The 21,039-nt window shown below is 68.7% G+C and overlaps 1 protein-coding gene across 1 annotated transcript in view; it reads left to right on the top strand.

The window, feature by feature from the left end:
- ADGRB1 (adhesion G protein-coupled receptor B1) overlaps positions 1 to 21,039 on the top strand; it is a 76,319-nt gene that overhangs the window by 42,374 nt on the left and 12,906 nt on the right. Inside the window, 8 exon segments of the mRNA XM_021088791.1 lie at positions 2,998 to 3,009; positions 6,139 to 6,279; positions 12,258 to 12,361; positions 13,532 to 13,634; positions 14,265 to 14,415; positions 14,839 to 14,908; positions 16,233 to 16,299; positions 18,308 to 18,393. Coding sequence (XP_020944450.1) covers positions 2,998 to 3,009; positions 6,139 to 6,279; positions 12,258 to 12,361; positions 13,532 to 13,634; positions 14,265 to 14,415; positions 14,839 to 14,908; positions 16,233 to 16,299; positions 18,308 to 18,393 — 734 coding nt within the window.

The following is a 21,039-nucleotide window of genomic DNA, read 5'->3' as shown; positions in this document are numbered from 1 at the left end:
GAGCCAGCAGGCCCCAAGGATGGCCAGGTTTCCAGCTGGGGGCAGGCCTGCGCTGGAAGTCCTGACTCAGAGTGTGGCCGGCGCCAGGTGGGAGCCAGGAGAGTGGCCTCTTGGCTGGGAACGTGAGAAGCCCTGGGGGCTCTGGTCCCAGACCCACGGATGTGAGGGAGCCTTAGATGCTGTCAGTGCCCAGAGAGCCCGCCCCATGGGCTGGGACAAGGCCTGAGGGGGGTGTCAGCTGGCAGGTCACTCAGCAAGAGCCAGGTCGGGCAGATACCTGCCCCCAGGAGGCCCGGGCCACAAGCACTGCCCCCCACCACTGGCCTGCCCCGGGGGTTCTCACAGGTCAGTGCCAGGTGGGGGCCGGGCACAGAGCGGGAGCTTGAGGAGGTTTCCTGGAGATGGCAGTGCCTTCCTGGAGGACAAGGCTGAGTCAGCCAGGGGACAGGAGGGTGTGTAGTCAGGAGGACTGGCCAAGATCAAGGACTGGAGGCCGGAGGGACGCCTGTGTTCTGAGTCACCAGCGGTTCCATCTGGGCCGGCACGTGCAGGCAGGGCTGCCAGGGCTGGCGGTGGGGGACGCGAGAGTCACCGTGCACTTCAGCTGCTGGGGACGTGGGTCTCGGGAAGGGAGCCCCAGCACAGCGGCAGGGCGGGACCTGTTGGAAGCGCCAGGCGCAATGCCCAGGAACATGAGGCTTATCCAGGCAGACTCTCTGGAGGAGGAGACTCAGCACCAACCTTGGTCTGTGGGTCGGAAGTCAGTGATCTACGGGGCTTGCGCCTGGCATGGGTGGTCTAGGGAGCCCCAGGGCCAGGCTGAGGAGCGTCAAGGGCTCCTCGAAGCCCCGCCTGCAGAGACGCCTTTTGCCCGCTCCCTGTTCCCTCGCCGGGAGAGCTGTGCCCACTCCGGCTTCTTTCTGCCGTGTGGGAGGACCAGCGTGAGTCATCCACACTCCAGTGTCATTTAGCCCATCAAACCCCAGGGGACCCTGAAGCACAGAGTCCCATAATAGCACCTGCTTTGTGGGCTGCAGGAGGCATCCTGAATGCGGCGGAGGCCCTGGCTCCGTGCGCTGGTGGGCAGGGGCTCTCCATGCACCCCACCCCCCCGGCACTGCCCCCCGACGGGCTGGGCCCTGTGCCCAGTGGTGTCCCGGTGGTCTCCCTGCCCAGCACCCACTTCACCTGGGAGGCAGCTCAGCTCCAAGTGCCCTGGAGGGAATTTGCCCAAAGGCGAAGACAGGCCTCACCGCGCCGATCCCCGTCCCGGGCTGGCTGGACCGGGCCGTGTCTGGGCGCTGCAGGGAGCGTGATGGCAGGAGTGACGCAGGTCCTGGGCCCTGGGGGAGGTCCCCGGGGGGCTTTCTGGGCCGGATGGGGGCCAGGCCGCTCCCCTCTGGCTGCCTTCCCTGAGCCGGCTCACCTGGGCCGCGAGGATGAAGTTGCAGTTCTGCCCAGGTGCTGAGGTCGGAACAAGGCAGCGTCTGTGCTTCTGGGTCCGAGTTGGCCGCAGGGGAGAGTGGGGAGGGTCGGAGAGGGTGGGCCAGTCCCCGGGGGCTGTGGGGCCTGAGGGCAGCGTGGCCTTTGCTCTGAGTGCAGAGAGAGCCGTGGGAAGGTTTTGAGCAGAAGTCCATGTCCTTGTGTTATTTCAAAATATGGCCCTGTACAGAGGCCAGCAGGGGCAGGTCCCAGGAGCGTGGTGGCCATGGAGTGGGGTGCAGCGGTGAAAGGAAGGCCAGAGGCTGATGAGACTGTAGGTATGAGGGAGGGGGGAGAAGGGGTCCTGCAGGTCGCCGCCAGGTTGGAAGGGCGGAGGGGACCTTGCCTGGCCATCCAGAGTCCACCCCCACTGGGTGCTGGCGGTGGGGCAGAAAGCCAGGCCCCATCCTGCCGTCCTGGAGGAGGACACCAGCGGGAGCATCAGGCCAGCATTCGCGGTGGGAGAACCGGGCAGAGGCGGGAGGACTCTCAGATGGAGCCCGTGGGTCAGGGACAGCCTTCCTGGGGCAGCCAGGGTGCTGACCCATGGCTGTGGCTGTGGAGGCGGAGCCAGCCCGGCCGGGCCCAGTAGGTGGGTGTGCAGGCCCCAGACAGACACTGGAGGAGCAGCATTCACCATGGCAGGGACTGGCCTGCTGCTATCTCAAGGACCCCTGGGGGCAGGGGATGTGGGCACAGGAGGCCAGCTGCCCAGGGAGGGAGGCTGATGCAGGTGTGTTCAGGCCTGACCCCGGGGCATCCAGGGGCAGGGGCAGCAGAGCGTCGTGGCCCAGGGCGTGTAGAGGGCTGGCTCAGAGCAGCGGAAGAGCTCAGACGGGGGTTCAAGGGACAGGAGGGCCTTGGCAGGAGCAGGGAGGGAAGAGCCCGTGGTGAGGACCTGGGCGCCGGCAGCAGGGTGGGCAGTGGCTGGATCTTCCTGGGGGCCCTGGCCCGTGGGGGAGGCACAGCCCTGCTCTGGGGGTTCTGGTCTGATGGGACGTGTCCTGGAGGCGCCGATCAGATGAGGGAGACACAGCCCAGGAGCTGTGTTTGAGGCGCCTGGGGCCCCAGGCCACCTCCCCTCAGCTCAGGCGGGGAGGGCCCCTGCTCCAGCTCCTTCTCTCACCCTGAACCTGGGGGGTGGGAGGGGCAGGCGTCACCGACCCAGATTCCTCGGGCCTGGGCCCGGGAGGGGGGCCTGGCTCTCTGACCCAGATAGACCAAGTTTCTGAAGCTCAGACAAGAGGCAGCAAATGGTCTCCCACGTGTAGGAGCAGTCGCTGTGCGCCAAGAGGGAATGACCTGCCTGCGTGGCAGAGGATAGCAGGTGTCTCCTGAAGCAGGAAGGATTGGGGTCAGATGTGGGGCAGAACTTCCGGATGTAGATATAAGAGGATGGGTCCTGGATGTTTTGCTGAAAGGAGAGCTGAGGGCCCTCTGACCTTTCCCAGGTCAGGCTGTGCTGAAGATGCAACAGGGGACCTGTCCTGCCCAGGGCCCACCTGTCCTGCCCAGGGCCCATCCTCGGCGGATGCCCAGTGCAACATGCAAGTCTCGGCTGGTGGCCTGGGCAGCCTCCACTGGCTGAGCTCTGCCCTGGGTGGGATGGGCCTTGGGCAGGTCACCCCCCCGCCCCCCCCCCGTCTGGGTCTTAGGCCATCCTTGAGGGTCCCTTTCCAATCTGCTCTTCAGAGGCCAGTGGCTCAGGTGTCACAGGACTTCTGGGACATGTGCAGTAGCCAGACAGGAAAACTGGAGTCCTGGCCCTCCTGTTCTACTGCTGTGTGACTTCAGGCAGTCCCACCACCTCCCTGAGCCTCAGTTTCCACAGAGCTGAGCTGAGGATTATTGCAAAGAGGACACAATAGCATGTATAGGATGCTATTGATGTTGAGGTGGGGGAGGGGCAAGGAGAGGGTTCCTGTCCCCGTGTCACATGCCAGGAGCACCAGCATGCTCCCCCGATACGGGTGCCAGGGCCTGCGGGAGCTGGGGACACTGGAGCTGGGGAGAGGCTGAGGCCAGAGCGCCTACTCTGCAGGCCTGCAGGGTCTGGGTGAGCCCGCAGCTGCCCGTGTCCTAGGCGGCCAGCCCGAGCAACTAGCTCTCGGCTTCCTTGTGGCCTCCGTAGCCTGAGGCTCTGCGGAGTGGGCGGCACCCCTCGCCCTCCCCCTCTCTGGGAAGCTGATAAGCTAATTAGCGCTCATAGCCCGAGTCCTGTGGGGCCAGCCACCCGCCTGGGCTGGCCTCTCCTCCCAGGAGGTGGCCGGCAGCTGTCAGCTTGGCGCCCTGCAGACCCGCCAGCGCTGCCTGGGAACCTGCCAGGCTGCTGGCCCCAGCCAGCCCGGCTCCCCTCACCCCAAGCCAGGGGTCCTGTCCCCTCCTGACCCTCCCAGCAGGCCTCAGCAGGCGGAAATGCTGGGTTCCTGGTCCCCTCCACTCGGAGGAGGGGGCTGAGCCGTGTCCATGCCTGGATCGTGAGAATTAGAGCTGGGATTTGAATCCAGGACCGGCCGGCCACAGCCTCCTGCTCCTAGGAGCAGGCACAGGGCCACTATCCTGGCTAAGCTGGTCAGCTTGAGACGGGGAGGTGCTGTCTCCAGGCCGAAGCACCTGCAGGACTCCTCCTCAGAGTGCACTGGGCCTTGGTGGCTTCTGGCCTGGGCCACACTGGCTGTCTTGGTGTTCGGGCAGTGCACGCCTGCACGTGCACCCCCAGGCGTGAGGACGGGGCACTCTGGGGGTGGGAGGGACAGAGGGCAGCCTAGGCTTGGTGCCCCCTGTGGTGCTGGGGGACGCAGGGAGGGGCCCCGGACAGCCGAGCGAGGCCTCAGCAAACCTCTGTTGAGGGTGCAGGGGGACCAGGCTGGACCTGGGTGTCACTGGGAGCTCCAGGGCCCCCACTCCCTTTCCCATTCCTTCCACCCCCAGGTCTTGTTCCTGGTTCTGCAACTAGCAGGGTCTTTTACAGAGGAAGGAAGGGGAGGAGGCTCCCTACCAAGACCTTAATAGGTTCTGACTTCCGCTCCACTCCATGTCAGGGACTCTGGGCCTGCGGGATAGGGGGCCGGGAAGAGGGGCCGTGAAGGCAGCCGAGCCCCTGGCTTCCCTCCCAGGCGCTGCGGCCAAGGCTGTGGCCTTGGCCCTGGCCCTACCTGGGCTCTGCCGGGCTGTGTACCTCCGCTCCTGTGGCACCTGATGCATTCTGCAGAGCTTAGGCCTGGCCTAGCTGTCACCTTGGGCCTCAGTCCTTCTCTGTGAAACAGGTCCTTCCCCGTCGGGGGGCGGTGGGGGGTGAAGAGAGAAAAGAAGATTTGACGGCGTCCCTTCTCCCCTGGGGCCTGGGGCTCAGAAGGGAGATTGTGTAATGTCTCCGATTCAACAGAAGCCACCCTGGGTTCTGTGATGCCTGCAGTGGGGCCCCTAAACATTGCTAAAGATGCCGGTGCAGACGCTGTGTGGGGCTGGTCCTGTTATCCCCTGGACTGTCCCCTCCCCAACTTAGAGATGAGGAAACTGGAGCTAGGGGCGGGGACTGACTTCCCGGGTGACACAGCCAGGGAAGGTCGTTTGCAAGTCCAGGTGTTGAGCAGAGGCAGCTGGGTTGGGGTCAGGGCTTCTCGGGGAGGGCAGGGGGGCCGGAGCGGAGAGGCTGGGATGGGGGAGGCAGGCCGAGGGCTGTGGAAGGCACCTGCAGCTCCCTCCTTCCGGGGCTGAGGGATCTAGGGCAGGCGGAGGGCAGACTTGCTGAAGAGCCCGGATTCTCCCCTGAAGGCCTGGGGCCGGCAGGGTCTCCAGCGTTGGGAGGGGGGCTGGGGCTCTTGCTGCCCTGATGCAGAAGGCGACCCCTCCCAGCTGTGGCTCCTGAACTGCGCATCGGTCTTGCCTGTCCGGGCAGCCTGCGGTCCAGGGCCCGGGCCAGGCGCTCCCTGAGCCTCTCTGGCAGCCCTGCTGGCTGGACGCCGTGGGCATGAAGGGTGGGGTCTTGGATTAACAGCGGCCGGTCTGCAGAGTAGCTCAGTCCGGGGCACTGAGGCTCTCCCCCGTGGGTGTTTGAAGGGAACCAGGGCCATCCCGAGCGGCCGACCTCCGGAGGGACCGGAGTCCGACGGCCGGCCGGGGGCCCTTTCGGGCGGCTTCCCCACCCCAGGGGAAGGCTGCTTCGCTCCCGGTGCCCCCCGCCCCGCCCCCGGGAGGTGGCTGTGGGGGCGGGGCGGTCCCAAGGTCACCAGCGCGACGCCGGGACGCCGGGGCGGGAGGCGCAGAGGCGCCCGGCCGCCGGCCCGGCCCGCACGCGCTCCGCAGCCCGGCGCCCCGCTCCACGTGCGCCCACGCGCCCCTCCCGGGCCCGCGCTGGGGCGGGGCGCTCTCCGGGCGCGGGGCCAGGGCTCGGCGCCCCGCCGGCCCCGCCGGCCCCCGCTCCCGCGAGTCGCTCTCCCGTGGCTCGGCGGCGGCGGCGGCGGCGGTGGCGGCGGCGATGGGGCGCGGGGCTCCGGGGGCCGGCGGGGCGCGCGCGGCGGCGGCGGCGGCGGCGGCGGGCGCAGGTGCAGGCGCGGGCCGGGACGCGGGGCCGGGGCCGGGGCTCGGGCCCGGGGCGCGGCCGGCCGCCGCTCACGCCGCCCCTGTCTCCCCCCCCCGTGTGTCCCGCCCCCCCAGACCCTCCTCCCCCGCCCCCCGCAGCTCGGGCCCTGGTCGTGGCGCGGCTGCCGCACGGTGCCCCTCGACGCCCTCCGGACGCGCTGCCTCTGTGACCGGCTCTCCACCTTCGCCATCTTAGCCCAGCTCAGCGCCGACGCGGTGAGACCCCGGGCGGGCGCGCGGGGAGGGGGCTGCGGGGCTGCCGGTCGCCTCCGGGCCCGGCCGGCGCGGGGAGGGGCCGCTGCGCCCCCAGCCCCCCCGTGGCCTGGGCGGCGGGGCCCGGGCCTCTGGAGAGGGCGGGCGGGAGCCGAGTGGGTGGTGGTGTGGAGTTGGGGGCAGGCCTGGGAGGAGCGGGGCTGGGGCCCCGGGAGGGGGTGGGGGGGACGACGACTGGTGGGTGAGTGTCCCCCGCCCTCCTTGGGACCTCGGACCCGGGAGGGAGCTGACTCTCCTTCTGGGGAGCCGAGCAGGCTGGGCCTCTGGCGCTGGGGGCTGGCCGAAGGGGTGGCCTGGGCCCAGCCGGGTCTGCCCCTTCCCTGGGTGGGGGGTCCTTCCCCAGGCGGTGGCAGGGTCCTAGCCTGCCCTGGACAGGGAGGGGGAAGGGCTGCCACCTTCCTGGGCGGTCCTTCCCCACCCACCCTAAGTGGATCCTGCTCTTTGGAGGCCGTCGTGTCCCCAGGTGGGGGTCCAGAGGGGAGAGGGTGCTGGCCTGGGCCCAGGTCAGCAGCCCTCCCCAGGAAGGCCCCCTCACTCAGGGCCTCCTTTTTGTTCCTGTGATTCTTGTGGGGGCTGCCGGTTTCCATGGCGACAGCATCTGGGGCCAGTTCGCTGGCTGGGCCCCGGGTGCTGGGCCCGGCCAACGAAGGCTGGTGGGCGCTCTTGCCCAGGGCTGCGCTACGCTCACTGGACCCAGCAAAGCCGGGGCCGCTAGCCAGGTTGCCAGGCTCCCGGAGGAGGGCAGGGTCCTTGCTCACTGAGCACCCAGGCCCAGGCCTTGTGTGGAAGGGTCCTCAGGCGGCACATGTGGAGGACCGAGTAGGAGGGGGACGCTGCCTTGGGGGGTAGGGGTGGCCTGGCTGTCCCCTACCGAATCCCAGTTTTCACGTAGAAGATGGCTCCGGGCCTCTCTGAGTGCAGTCCCCCCACCCCACTTTGTCCTCGGGGACTTGGGCAGGGAGTGCGGCCAGGATCCCCCAGAGGGCCCGAGCTTGACAGGACCTTAGAGGTCATTGCCACTAAACCTTTCCGTTGACAGGCGGGGAAACTGAGGCCCAGGGAGGGGCCTTGCTCAAGGTCTCAGGGTGGGTCTGCTGCCCAGGGGTCTGTGCTCTTGGCCCTGATCCCAGGGTGCCCTCTCCTCAGGCTGTCCCCGTGATGGGTCTGTTGGTGGTGTTGGTTCCAGGGCAGGCCCTGAGGCAGCAGCCAGAGCCATGCTCGGGGGCTCCCTGGAAGAGGTGGCTTTCCGCACAGAGGAGCCGTCAGTGGGCCGGGGCTTCCTGGGTCCCCACGAGGCTGGAGCAGCAAGCAGGGCAGGGCCCCCCTTGGGTCCTGGGTGGCTGCTCTTCCTTGTATGTGTGTGTGGGGGGGGGCGGCGTTTCCAGAGCAGGATGTGCCCAGATCCTCTCCTGTCTGCCCAGGGTCTGGCCCGAAGGGTCTGCTTGAATCTCGAAACCCATTCTGTCCCCTCGCACACAGTCACCCTAGACTGGCCTCGAGCCTCGGTTTTCACCCCTGTAAAAGGGAAGTGACCCCGTGCTGCTGAGAGTGGCTGCGAGGAGGGATTGGCCAGTTGCTGGGGGTCCTCTTGGAGAGCCTGGGGGGGGATTGGGCAGGGCCACTGCATCCTGGGAGGATGGAGGCTGAGCCCCAGGCCCGCCTGGCATGGGGCGCACGCTGGGTGAGGGGCAGACTGGGGGAATCGGGGGAGGGAGGCGCTTGTGCCCAGGGGGCCTTTCTAGGAAGAGCCGACCTGCGCCTCTGAGGATGCGAGTGCGAGGACAGGGCCTGCGGGGGGCGGGGGCGGGCCCCGAGGACAGAGCTTTGGTCTCTGAAGGGTTTGAGGCTGTGTTTGGCAGGAGGGTCAGCCACTGCAGTGAGCGGGGCTCGCGGTGTCATCCTGACCTGCTGTGTCCACGCGCCTTGTCCCCATGTCCCAGAAGAGTCCGAGGGGGTGGGTGCTCTCAGTGGCCAGAGTCACCCACCGGCCAGGGGACCAAGAACAGGCTGCCCACGTGAGCCTGTCTTCTCACCCATAGGTGGCGAGGTGGTCGGTTCTGTCTGACCCCATGAACACTGAAGCCAGGGCCTTGAGCTCCCAGGGCAGTGCAGGAAGGAGCCCGAGTGGGCCTGGCCCCTACCTTGTGCTCAGCAGCTGTCAGAGCCCGTGCTGAGCGGGCAAGGGCCCAGCGCCAGGGTGAGACTGCAGCCAAACACGCTGGGCCGAGCCCACTGAGCACCCAGGCTGGGGCCTGGCGGGGCCCGGGCTCTGATGGGGAGACAGAGGCTGAGCCAGGCCTGGGGCGGGAGAAGCCCTGGGGCTCAGCCCTCCGGGGTGGTTTAGGAGTCAGGTCCTAATGGGGTGAGCAGGCATTCACAGCAGGCTCGGGGGAGGGCTGAGAAAGGCGAGGAGCCAGTGGGAGGTGTGGGGTTGGGGGCGCAGGGCGGGGCAGGGAGAGCTGGGAAGTGGGAGAACGGTAACAGGACTTGGGGTCCTGGAAGGACCCCAGCAGGAGTGAGGGTGGGGTGGTGTCTGTGAGCTGGACTGGGTGCGGAACGTGGGACACACCACTGCCTCTGCTGCATGGAGCTGGGAGCATGCACTGGCCGTGTGGATTCGGGTCTGAGCGGCAGCGGCTCCCCGGTGTGTGCCGTGGTCCCGGGGCGGCGTCCAGGCCTAGGGCCCGAGGCCGGATGGTGAGATGGGGTGCTGTGCCTGCAGCGGAGGAGCCAGATCCCGGGGGCGGAGTGAAGGCAGATGAGACCCAGTGCCCCCCGCTTCTCCCACCCCTGCACGCAGCCAGAGAGTCAGGTCCGGCCGTGCCGCTGTGAGCCCGTGACGGCCGGAAGGTTGAGTAACTGCTCTGAGTCACACCTCTGAGGGGGCGAGGCCACCTGCCTCAGAGCCGGGGTGGGGACCGAACCTAGTGAGGGTTCACGGCGTCGACATAGCCTGGCCTGTAGTAAACAGTCTGTGAGGCGCAGTCGGTGGTAGGGTTGCTTCTGTGATGTGTCTGGAACCGTGTTATTAGTGTCACTGGGATTGGGGCTCAGCCTGTGGGAGGGCTCAGAGGGGGACCAGGGGCGGAGCTCAGAGGGGACCAGGGGCGGGGCTCAGAGGGGGACCAGGGGCGGGGCTCAGAGGGGAACCAGGGGCGGGGCTCAGAGGGGGACCAGGGCCAGAGCTCAGAGAGGGACCCGGGTGGGGCTCAGAGTGGGGCCAGGGCCAGGGCTCAGAGGGGACCAGGGCCAGAGCTCAGAGAGGGACCCGGGGTGGGGCTCAGAGTGGGGCCAGGGCCAGGGCTCAGAGGGGGACCAGGGCCGGGGCTCAGAGGGGGACCAGGGCCGGGGCTCAGAGGGGGACCAGGGCCGGGGCTCAGAGGGGGACCAGGGCCAGAGCTCAGAGAGGGACCCGGGGTGGGGCTCAGAGTGGGGCCAGGGCCAGGGCTCAGAGGGGGACCAGGGCCGGGGCTCAGAGGGGGACCAGGGCCGGGGCTCAGAGGGGGACCAGGGCCGGGGCTCAGAGGGGGACCAGGGCCGGGGCTCAGAGGGGGACCAGGGCCGGGGCTCAGAGGGGGACCAGGGCCGGGGCTCAGAGTGGGGCCAGGGCCGGGGCTCAGAGGGGGACCCGGGGCGGGGCTCAGAGGGGGACCAGGGCCGGGGCTCAGGCTGTGCTGGAGTCGGGGCTTACCTGTGGGTAGCGGTGAGCTGTGTGGTGCTGGCGTGGTGGCGGGAGGCAGAGGCTGCTCTCAGAAGTCAGCGTGTGGGTTTGGGAGACTGGAAGGGAATTCACGTGGTAGAAACGGACAACAACCGTGGGGGGAACAAACGGGCAGAGCCCGGGCTGAGCGCGGCGGGAGAGACCCGTTCCTGGGAGAGACCCAAGCCAGAGGGACGGGACGAGAGCCGAGGGCCTGGTTTGGTGAGGGCCTCTGTGGGGAGGTGCCAGCCAAGCCGAGAGGAGAGCCGGCCTTGTGGAGGTCAGAGGAAGAGCACAGGGAGGGACCCGCGTGTTGCAGAGGCCCTGGGGCGGCACGGAGCTTGGCTGGGGAGCCAGTCTCCAGCGGGAAGCTGGCCTGCTTCTTTGGCTCTCTGTGTGGATCGGGGCCAGTCTCTTACCCTTGAGGTCTCTAGTCTGCTCTCCCAACCTGGAGTTCCCTGACATCTCTGCCCACGTTTCTGTCCCTTTTCCCCTCCCCACATTCTTGCGAACATGCAGGGCCGTGGCTGTCAAAAGTGACGGATGAGCCAGGCGGAGAGGAGGAGGGAGCGGGCGGCAGGTGGGCGAGCTGGCGGGCGTGTGGCTGCCAGGCCTAATGAGGGCAGGTGGAGGCAGATGGCCGCGGAGGTCGGGGCCCGAGCCAGCCGGGGAGCAGGCGTGAGCCACTTACTCGGCCGCCCGTGACTTGCGTGGCTGGCCAGGGCCCCGAGGTTACCTGGTGAGTTCAAGGGTGCTGGTTGCAGCCTAGAGCCCCTTCCCTGGTACCTTCAGCTCTCGTGGAGAAACGCACAAGTCTGTCGGGGCCTCATCCGGGCGGGTGTGCCCCCAGGGACCGCTGACTGCCTGGGTGACCTTGAATGATTTGCGCCCTGGCTTGCGGAGTACTGCACGGTTTGGGCGCTGGCCCCGTGGGAGCAGATCCTGGGGTGTCCTGTGCAGGAGCCTGGGACCTTGGGCACCCGAGGAAGGTGGAAGGCCCCATCCCAGGGCCTCAGAAGGTGGGTGGGAGTCCTGCTCCGGGTGTGCTGGGTCAGCAGGGGTCAGAAGGGTGTCGGCCAGGGCAGACGTGGGGCAGGGCAGGAGGGTGTCCTCCCTGGGGTGGGGGCGCCCTCAGGAAGCCCGTTGTCCTCTGGTCAGGCACCCCCGGCATCCTGGGACCTCCGTTCTCAGTCCTGGAGATGGTGGGCGGGCCGGGGCTGGCTGTCTCCACCGCCCAGAGTTGTCTTTGGGTCCCACACAGAGGGACCTTGATTGGTCCTCAACAGGTGCGCGTGGACGGCAGCCGTGTGCCCGGGGCGCTGGGGTGCCAGGTGGCTGTGGGTCGTGCAGTCACACGGGGGAGGGGTGCACGTGGACGTGTAAGGACCAGCCAGGGCTCAGGGCTTCACTGGGCGGGTGGTGGGAGCAGTGGGGTCTGTTGACTTCTGAGAGGGGCAACTGAGACCCAAATGACCAGAGGCACTGCCCCTGAGGGGACAGCTGGGCGGGCAGGGGTCCCATGCAGAGAATGGCTGAGCCAGGCCCTGAGTGGAACGGGGGGTGGGGCAGCCCAGTGCAGGGAGGGGGGCAGGGGGAGTGGCCTCGTGGGTTGGAGGGGGCAGGGCCAGGCCTGGTGGCCTTTGGGGCATGTGGACACAGAGTGGGTCGAGGGGCTCTGAGAGGCTGGGAGGGTATTTCACGAAATCCTCTGGCTGCTGCTGGAGAGGCGGGGTGGGGGGCTGTCGCTGGGCTGGTGGGAGGGCCTGGAGAGGGGAAGGGTGGCTGTGGGCGGAGCAGGTGTGGGGGAGGGGCCTAGGTTTGCAAGGTGGGGGTTGGGGTGCCCCTTGAGGCCGCTGGAGCCGTGGGGGCCCTGCTGAGAGCGTGGCCTCTGCCCAGAGCCGCAGAGCCGGGGAGTGGCCGTGCTGGGCCGCTGGGCCCCGCGAACCCACCTCCTACACAGGCGGGCTCCTTCCCTGGAAGTGGTGGGGGTTTACTGCCAGGCTTAGCGGGCAACTGGGATCATCCCGGCGGGGCAGAGACAGAGACCCCCGCCCTCACAGGTGCTGGGTTGTTGCGGGGGAGCGGGGGGGTCTTGCAGCGCCACAGGGGGTGGCCAAGGGCTGCGGGGGGGCTCGTGGCGGGCGGTGGAGGGAGGGCTCCGCCCGGTGTGCGCGCAGCCCCCCGGGGCTCACTCTTCTCTCTCCCACCCCGAATCGGCCAGAGCATGGAGAAGGTGGCCGTGCCGTCCGTGACGCTCATCGTGGGCTGCGGCGTGTCCTCCCTGACCCTGCTCTTGCTCATCATCATCTACGTCTCCGTGTGGAGGTGGTGGGGGCCCGGGGGGGCCGGGGGGCCCGGGAGGGGGCAGCGGGGTCGAGGGCGGGGGGGGCGGCGGGGTCGAGGGGGCGGCGGCGGGCGTGGGGGCCAGGGCCCACCTCCCTCCCTCCCTCCCTCCCCCGTTGGCAGCTCTGTCCCTTCCGGCCCCGCCCCCGCCCCCCCCTCCCCCACTGCTGTCCCCCGGTGCTGATGGCACTGATGGCGGGGGCAGGGCGGGCTGGGGTGCCTGCTGCCCCCTGAAGGTGATCCCTGGCCCACGTGCCCTGCGCCCACGCCCCAGCTCGCACTCTGCCCTGTGACCTGGGGGCCCCAAGACCCCTCACTGCCCTGTCTGTGCTGTTTTGTCCTTTGGACGTGGCCACAAAACCTTGTCATGGGCCCCGGTGCCCTGGGTGCTGTCTGGCTGGTGGTGGCGTCTGGGGCGCAGGCCCTGGCAGTGGGGGAGCGAGCCCGTCCCAGCCAGCCACCGGCCTGGGGAGAGGGACGGGTGTGTGGAGACACAGGCGTCACGCAAGCGGTGGGCCGGTCCCAACTCCCTTCCCCTGCCACGGGCCCCCCGGAGCAGGGCTGTAGGACAGTGGGACAGGGAGGGTCAAGCCAAGGTCACCCGCCTGGCAGCCACTCGCTGGGCCCCGGCCAGGCTCCCAGTGTGTCAGCCCCGGGCCACGGAGGAGGGGTCGATGTGGCCGTCGGGGGAGGGGCCGTCTGAGCGTTCCTGTCCCCTTCCTCTGTCCTGCCCAAGGACAGAGGCACTCATGCGGGAGGGTCAGTGGCCCTGAAACACCAACATCCAGTGCCCCCCGCCCCGCCCCTCCCAGGCCCTGTCCTCAGGCTCCTGTGGGCGTCCTTGGCCCACTGGCCCGGCCCCTCCCCCCGGGCCGCTGTGGGGCTGAGGTTTTGGCCCAGGGTTTTCAAAGCTCCTCGTTTCCAAGCTCCTGGTGGTCCCTGTCCCGTGAGCTGTGGTCACACCTCACCCCCGCGGTCCCCAAGAGCAGCCGGCCACCCAGAGGGGGACCGTGATGGAGGTGCTGGTGCTGGGGGTGGCAGCGGTGTCCGCGTGGAGGAGGCGCTGCCCTGGTCTTGGAGGCCGCGGCGCCCCAGCTCTTGTGAAGCCGAGACCCGGCTGGGCACCGACCGTGGCCTCCACCGTCCCCGCAGGTACATCCGCTCCGAGCGGTCGGTCATCCTCATCAACTTCTGCCTGTCCATCATCTCCTCCAACGCGCTCATCCTCATCGGGCAGACCCAGACCCGCAACAAGGTGAGCGGCCCGGGCGCGAACCGCGGGAGGGCCGTGCTCCCCAGCGGGCCTTGGACCCCGGGAAGCTCAGGGAGGAGGCTGCAGAGCTGCACAGAGCCCTTGGGGTACCCCTGCCACCGTGCCACGGGGCTCAGCCCCTAGGGGGCTGTCACCTGGCCGGGGCACGGGTACGTGGTGCCCAGAGGCTCCAGCTGGCCTGGTTCATTGAGATGAGCCGGCTCCCGCCCCGGACCGGGCCCACCGTCTGGCACCGAGCTGGGCCTCGCTGGGTGGCCTCGGGTTCCCCAGCCGCTAAGTGGGTGGACTTGAACTGGGGCTTTCGGGTGGGCTCCTGCGGCTTTGGTGTCCACGTTGGGGAGGAACCGGGGAGAGGGGGTGCCTGTCCCTGGCCGTTCGAGGGCAGAGCACACAGCTGTCCACCAGGGCCTCCCTGTCCAACAGCCTGTCTCAGGGCAGGGAGTGGGGCAGGCGAGCCCTCGGTGGCTTCTTGCCTGGGGGGTTGACCGGGTCGCTGCTGCGGATGCTGGGCTTGGGCCTCTCCCAGCCCCGCCGGGCCCCTCGCCGGGGGCAGGTGGGGGCCAGGCGGGGGCCAGGCGAGCGAGCGCCTCCCAGCCTTCCCCGCCCGCGTAGGTGGTGTGCACGCTGGTGGCCGCCTTCCTGCACTTCTTCTTCCTGTCCTCCTTCTGCTGGGTGCTCACCGAGGCCTGGCAGTCCTACATGGCCGTGACAGGCCGCCTCCGGAACCGCCTCATCCGCAAGCGCTTCCTGTGCCTGGGCTGGGGTGAGCGCCTGGCCCGCAGCCCTTGTGCCCCCGTCCCTCCCCCCAGGGGTTCCCAGGGAGAACACGGACGCCTGCTGCTGGCGGAGTTTCAGATGGGGAGTAAGCGTGTGGTGTGAGTACGTCCCGTTCAGTGTTTGGGACGCACGTGTGACGGAGGAAGATACTCCGCTTTTTATTTGCAGTCACATGCGCCTGGGAGTCCTGCTTTATTTGCCAGTCTGGCAGCCCTCCTGTCCCTGCAAGTTCTGTGGGTCCTCATATTCGTCCACCTCCTGTCCCCTCTGTTACACGTTCCGTGTCACCCCCAGTTCAGGGGCTTCGAAGGCGCATCCCCCACACCCCCCGGGCAGGGCTAGGAGGAGGCCGAGGCGGACGGGCCGGGTTGGCGGGGGCCCGACACCCTCTCTTTCTCTTTCGCTGCAGGCCTCCCTGCGCTGGTCGTGGCCATTTCTGTGGGATTTACCAAGGCCAGAGGGTACAGCACCATGCACTAGTGAGTTGGGGCGGGGTGGGCACGTGGCGGAGGCCACACGGCTCCCAGACCCTCCCACCGCCCTAGAAGGTGAGGGCTGGCTGGGCACCCACCTCCCAGATGAGAGAGCCAGGGCTGGGAGAGCACGGGGGCCCTCTCCTCCCATCGGCATGGACAGCGGGGGCAGGGAAACGGGGCTTGGGGCCCTTGGAGCCCCCACAGCCTCCTTCCGTGGCTTGGGGCAGACTCCTTAGCCCCTCAGAGCCTGTCTGCCCATCTGCAGGGTAGGGATACCCAGTCCTGCGTGAGTGTGGTGACAAGAGGGCTAAACACACCCCTGGGGAGGGCAGGGCAGGTGGCAGACAAAGTCTGACTGAGGCCCCAAAGGGTTGTCTGGGCCAAGTCCAAGGGCCTCGAACGCCAGGCCAGGAAGCTGGGGGATATTTTGGAGGCCAGGCGTGGGGAGAGGAAGTGAGGCCAGGACCGTGCCTGGACGTGGGCGAGAGCAGGGCAGAGCGAGGCGGGAGGAGGGACGGCCAAGGCCGAGTGGGCCCAACGTGCTGCAGAGCCCAGGGGGATGGGACGTGGCCAGACCCTGGGACATCCCCCCGACACTGCTGAGGACCCGGGGGGTGAGTACTGGGAAGGAAGCACGGAGCTGAGAGGAAGGAGCACCTGGCCCGCTGGGCCCAGGGCGGGTCAGGAGGGGACGGGATGTTACAGTGGGGTTCTGAAGGATGAAGAGGAGTTCGTTTGGCAGACAGCATGGCCCAGAAAGCTCAGGGAGGAGGAAATGGCACCTGCAGAAAGTGAAGGGGTCCTTTTGGGCTTAAGGCTCCTGTGGGCCGCCGTGGGCCGTGTCCAGGAGGTTTGGGGGAGTGAGTGTGGGCAGGTGGCCAAGGACGGCTGGGGTCCTGTGGGAGCAGAGGCCCCGGGGCCGAGGCGGAGTGGGCAGGGGCAAGTCCAGGCCAGGGCCCAGCCTGGCATTTTGGCATCGTGTCAGGAGATGACGGTGGCACGTGAGAGTCGGGAGGGTCTGTGAGGCGAGTTGGGGTGCCCAGGCCTGGGGGTGTTGGGGGAGAGGGACAGTCGGGCGTCATCACCTGGCAGCCCAGCCTTCTGCTGTGTGGCCCTCTGCTCCGGGCCGCTCCTTCGTCCTTGAGCTTCTCCCGTGAGCCGCCTGGGGGCTCCCGCAGGCTCGGAAGCCAAAGAATGAATCGTGCATGTGTCCTGGCTTCCTCCTGCCACGTGTCAGCAGCACACCTGCCCTCGGGGCAGCCGGTGGTGCTCACTCTGTGAGCAGAGGGGCCTGAGCCCCCGGCTCACCAGCCGTTTCCCTCCCCAGCTGCTGGCTCTCGCTGGAGGGAGGACTGCTCTACGCCTTCGTGGGACCGGCAGCTGCCGTTGTGCTGGTACTGACCCCACCCCGTTATCCCGGGCCGAGCCCCTCGCCTCCCCCAGGCTGGGCCTTGGACCGTACCCACTTCCGCATCGCGGTCACCCTGGTGGCCAGGGGTGGGTGGCATCCACAGGCCCCTGACCCGCCGCAGGGGTGTGGAGGCTGGGCAGGGCTGGCAAGCGGCCTTGTGTTTCTCCGAGCTCAGCCTGCCTGACTGCTGGGCACCCGCTGTGGACCTGCGGGTGTGACGAGTGAGTGACCCCAGGGTGAGAGCAGGTGGGCAGGTGGACCACCAAGCAGCAGGGCGCAGCAGCACCTCCCCTGACCTGGCCCTCAGCGGTTCCCTTTCTGTCCCCACGTCCCCGCATCCCCATGTCCGAGCTGTGGGGGGTGAGAGACTGCCGTGTGCGCAGAGGTGTTGTCCCGGGTTGTGGATGAGCAGGCGGAGGCTGGGGGTTTGCCAAGTTCAGATCGATGGCCTCTGCTGGGCCTGGCTCTGAGCCTGTCTCATCCCCACCCCCCCGCCCTCCTGCCCCTAAGAAAGGGCAGCATGCCTGCAGAGTCCTGCCGTCCAGGCTAGGTCACGCTGCCTTGGTGTCAGGCCCCAGAAGCTCGGGCACAGGCTGGACGTGGCAGAGAAGAGTGAAGCCCGGGGCATCCGGGGCGGGGGGCTGGGGGCGGGTGGGGTCCGTGCAGGATCCACGGGCCTCTCCCCACGGTCCCAGCCAGGACCAGTCCCTTTACTCCTGGTGTGCTGAGAGTGGGCTGGGCCTTGTTGGGCAGGCGCCCCAGCAGGGTTGGGGTGGGGATGTCGGGGGGGAACGTCCTGACCCTGTGGCCTCCTCCGGTGACGTGGGGTGGGACACAGAGCCTGCAGCAGGCAGGGTGGCAGCACCCCGTGTCTCGCCCTCCCCTGCCCCAACCGAGTCAGAAAAGGAGGCCATCGAGGAAAGCCGCTTCCGCCGGGGGTGGGGGCGGGGGGGTGCAGGGCCAGGCTGCATCGCAGCCGAGAGCTTTCCGAGCTGTGGGGCCCTGGGGAGTTGGCCTTCCTGGACCTCTGGGCCCAGGGTCATGGGTCTAGGGATCCATGGAGTCCCAGGGTCCCCGAGATGCAGGGACGTGTTTGGGGGTCAGGCTGCCTCTCAGCAGAGTAGAGGCTTGAGGCGGGGACCCTTGAGGGCAGGGCCGTGAGCCAGAGGCCCCCCCAACCCCGCCTGCCAGCAGAGGAGGTCAGAGGAAAGGGGAGGCCAGGCTCTGTAGGCCACGGAGGAGGTGGGTGGCGGGGACGCCTGGGGACAGGGCAGGTGCCCAGCAGTGGCCTTTGGGGAAGATGCCTGTGGGGTGGTGGCCCCAAGGGAAGGTCTGAAGGGCTGCCGGGGTTGTGGGGGGCGGGCAGCGCGGCCACCGGCAGAACCAGATCAGGCCGAGCGGGGCGAGCTCCCTGTGTGGGAGGCAGGAGCAGGGAGGCCAAGGAGGGGGCATGGGCGAACCTGGCGCGGGCGGCGGCTGGACTGGAGGTCCGCTGGGGTCCCTTCTGTGGTCTGAGCAGGAAGAGCGCCTCAGTAGTGTGGTGGGGCCAGCCTGCTCTCGAGCTCCACTGCCCTGGTCAGCCCCGCTCTGGGCAGGGATAGGCTTGCCAGGACCCCAGCCCGACCTCTGACCTCTGGCCTCCACCCCAGATGGAACCCCAGCCCCCAAACTGCTGCTGACCACGGTGGGATGGTGCTGGGCCTGGGCTGGTCCGTGCAGCCGCCCCAGGATCCATCCGAGGGAGGCTTAAAGCTGCAGTGCCCAGCCCGATGGGGGGCGGGCAGGGACCACAAAGCACGGAGAAGCCCACCTGACGCCCGGCTTGGCAGGAGAGGGCAGGAGGAAGGGACGAGAGCCTGGGCGGAGCCCCAGATGGCTTTGCCTGCTCCCTGGAGCGCCTCTCCTGACCCAGCGTGGGCACGGGTGCCGCCCAGGGTGGCGCCGCGGGGCGCAGGCCGGCCGTGCCCACACCCGCCCTCCCTGCCCCGCAGGTGAACATGGTGATCGGCATCCTGGTGTTTAACAAGCTCGTGTCCAAAGACGGCATCACGGACAAGAAGCTGAAGGAGCGGGCAGGGTAGGACGGGGACAGCCGCGGCCACGCCCCACCTCGGGTCCGAGACCCAGCGCCCCCACCCCGCCCCCGCCAGGCCGCTGGGGAGCGGAGGCACGGGGGCCTGCGTGCCAGCCCCGCCCGGCTGTGTGCCTCGGGGTCTCCCTCTGGCGCGTGACAGGGCAGGGACCCGTAAGGGCTCAGAAATGGGAAAACAGATTGTTTTGGGAGACCCCGTCTGCCCTCCCCACCCCGAGTGGTGTGAGGGCTCCTGGCTCCCCCTCCCGTGGGGTTGCGTGGCCCCTGCGCCAGGTCGTGGCCTGCCCCTCCCTGTGGTGCCTTCAGCAAATGCAGATATTCCTCCTGCCTGGGGAGGCTGTGCTCAGAGGGGGCAGTGCCTGGCTAGAGGGCATACAGCACTGCAGGTGGCCGGGGCCCAGGGCTGTGGTACCCGCCCCGGAGGGGAGGGCGTGCTTGGGTGGGTGCTGCTCTGGCTGCCAGGACCAGGAAGCCCCAGCGTCTTAGGGGCCAACCGAGGGCTGCAACAGCCCCCCTCTCCTGCCCGACACCCTGAGCCCCCCTTGCTTCACCCCGGCTGGCGTCTGTGTGGGGGTCTCCACCCGCCCCCCGCGCCTGTCCTGCTCCATGTCTGTCTGTCTGTCTCCCGCCCCCTCTTCCCGCTCTTGCTTTTCCCCATGAGCAGAAGCGTCAGGAAACCTTCCCCGTAGTGGGTTCTGTCCTGGTTGGAAACCTGCTCTCAGGAGGCAGGTGGCTGGGAGCCCATGGTGGCCGGGGGCCTGGCCTGGGTCCCGCACCCCCCGGGCCTCGTCTCTGTGAGGTGGGGTTGGCAGGCCTCGCCCCGGCCTGGCCCAGAACACGCGGGGCACCCACACGCTCCTGGAACCGTGCTTCCCGGGCTGGGGAGGCCCGGGTGCACAAGGCGCCCTCACCCACCCTGGGCTGCCTGGTTCTCGTTCGCTTTCGGCTGCAACCCTTAGGCGGGGTCTGGTTTTGTTCCCATTTCACAGCTGAGCAGAGCAAAGTGGAGGCAGGAGAGTGGCTGGTGGAGCGGGGCTGGAGCCGGGTCAGGCTGGGGCTAGGTTGGAACCTAGTGTGTCCAGCGGCCGCCTGCCCTGTGGGCCCCGTCCCAGGTCGCCGTGCCCTGGCTCAGAGCCTGCCCAAGCAGGACACGTTCTGTGTCCACGCGCACAGGGCCTGCAGGAGGCCACTGCCCAGGCCGCTCAGAGATGCCCTCATTGGCCGTCGGGCAAATCCCTCGCTCCTTGGCTGGGGCGGCGTGTGGTCAGACCGGATGTGAGGGGACCAGAGGGGAGGGACAGTGGCCTCGACCAGGTGTTGTGCTTCTTTGTGTGGATGTGGGCAGATAGCGCCACCCTCAGCTGGACACGGACACACACGGTACCAGCCTGCCGTCGCCTCGGGCCGGCCGTGTGCAGCCACGGCCCCGGGCCCAGCTCTCCCCCTCGGGCTCTGGCGCCTCAGGTGGAGAGAGGCCCCAGCACCCCCCCACCCGCAGCCCCCAGGACCCTGTCCTCCCATCTGTGCCCCACCCCGGAGCCTCCCCCCACCCCCCCGCCCGCCCCCTCGGACCCGACCCCACCCGCGGAGCCTCAGGCCGGACCCTTGCCCTGACCCACCTCCCTCCGGTTTCCGCGAGAACAGTTTTGCTTTCGTTTCAGTCTTTTAATTTCGCTTGCAGTCCGCTGCCCCCGGCCCCCCTCGGGCGCGTCCTCACATGTGCGGAGTGTGGAGCCCTCCCTGCGGCCGCCGCCGCCTCGGAAGCCGCCAGTAATGCCATGTTAGTGCCTCTCGCCCCCGCCCGCCGGGCTCTGCTCTCCCGAGTTAGATTTTGTTCGTTTTCAGCTTTTTCTGTCATTCCTGTCGTCCCTGCCATCCACTCTGGGGTCCTAGGCAGCCCCTGCCCGGCCTCCCCGACTCTGGCCACCTGCCCTGCCCCCCACCGCCCTGGCCAGTGCCCCCCCCATCCTCCAGGGCCTCCTCCTCGTGGGCATGTGTGGCCACGGGAACACCATCCACTGGGGGCCGTCGTCAGTGTGTGGCGGTGCTGGGGCCACAGCGCTCCAGGAGCGTAGGAGAGGGTGTGGCTGTGCGAGAGGATTGTGAGTGTGTGCGCGTGTGGCCGTGCGTGTGCCCGTGAACGTGAGAGGCAGGTGTGGCTGTGGAAGCAGGACGCGCTCGGGGCGGCGGGCTGTTTGCTGCAGGGGGCGCTGTGAGCAGGGCAGGGGCAGTGCGGCTGGGGGCCTGGGGCGGGGGCGACATCCGGAGGGACTTTGGCTCCGTGGATGCGACCTTCTGGGTCATCTTGTCCCCAGACACACAGGACCCCTGGGACCCTCCTGCATCTGCTTCCCGAGCTCAGCCGTGGAGCGGGGGATTTCAGGGGCCTGTGGGTTGGACACGGTTCCGGGCCAGGGATCGGCCTGGCAGAGCCAGAAACCTCTGGGGGGGGAGGGGGCGGTGTGCAGGCCGCGCTGCTCCTTCAGGCCAGATCCACAGCCCAGATGCCCTGCCTGGCTGGCCTGTCTTTTACATGCAGGCTCTGGGGGTGGGGGGGCACCGCTTCAGCTGCCTGGGGCTGTGCCTTGTGAGAGCCTTGGGGGGAGGGGGCGTCCGCTGCAAGGTCACGGG

Source organism: Sus scrofa, chromosome 4, assembly GCF_000003025.6.
Source record: "Sus scrofa isolate TJ Tabasco breed Duroc chromosome 4, Sscrofa11.1, whole genome shotgun sequence".
NCBI classification, from domain to species: domain Eukaryota; kingdom Metazoa; phylum Chordata; class Mammalia; order Artiodactyla; family Suidae; genus Sus; species Sus scrofa.
This window is presented reverse-complemented; position numbering and strand designations above follow the sequence as displayed.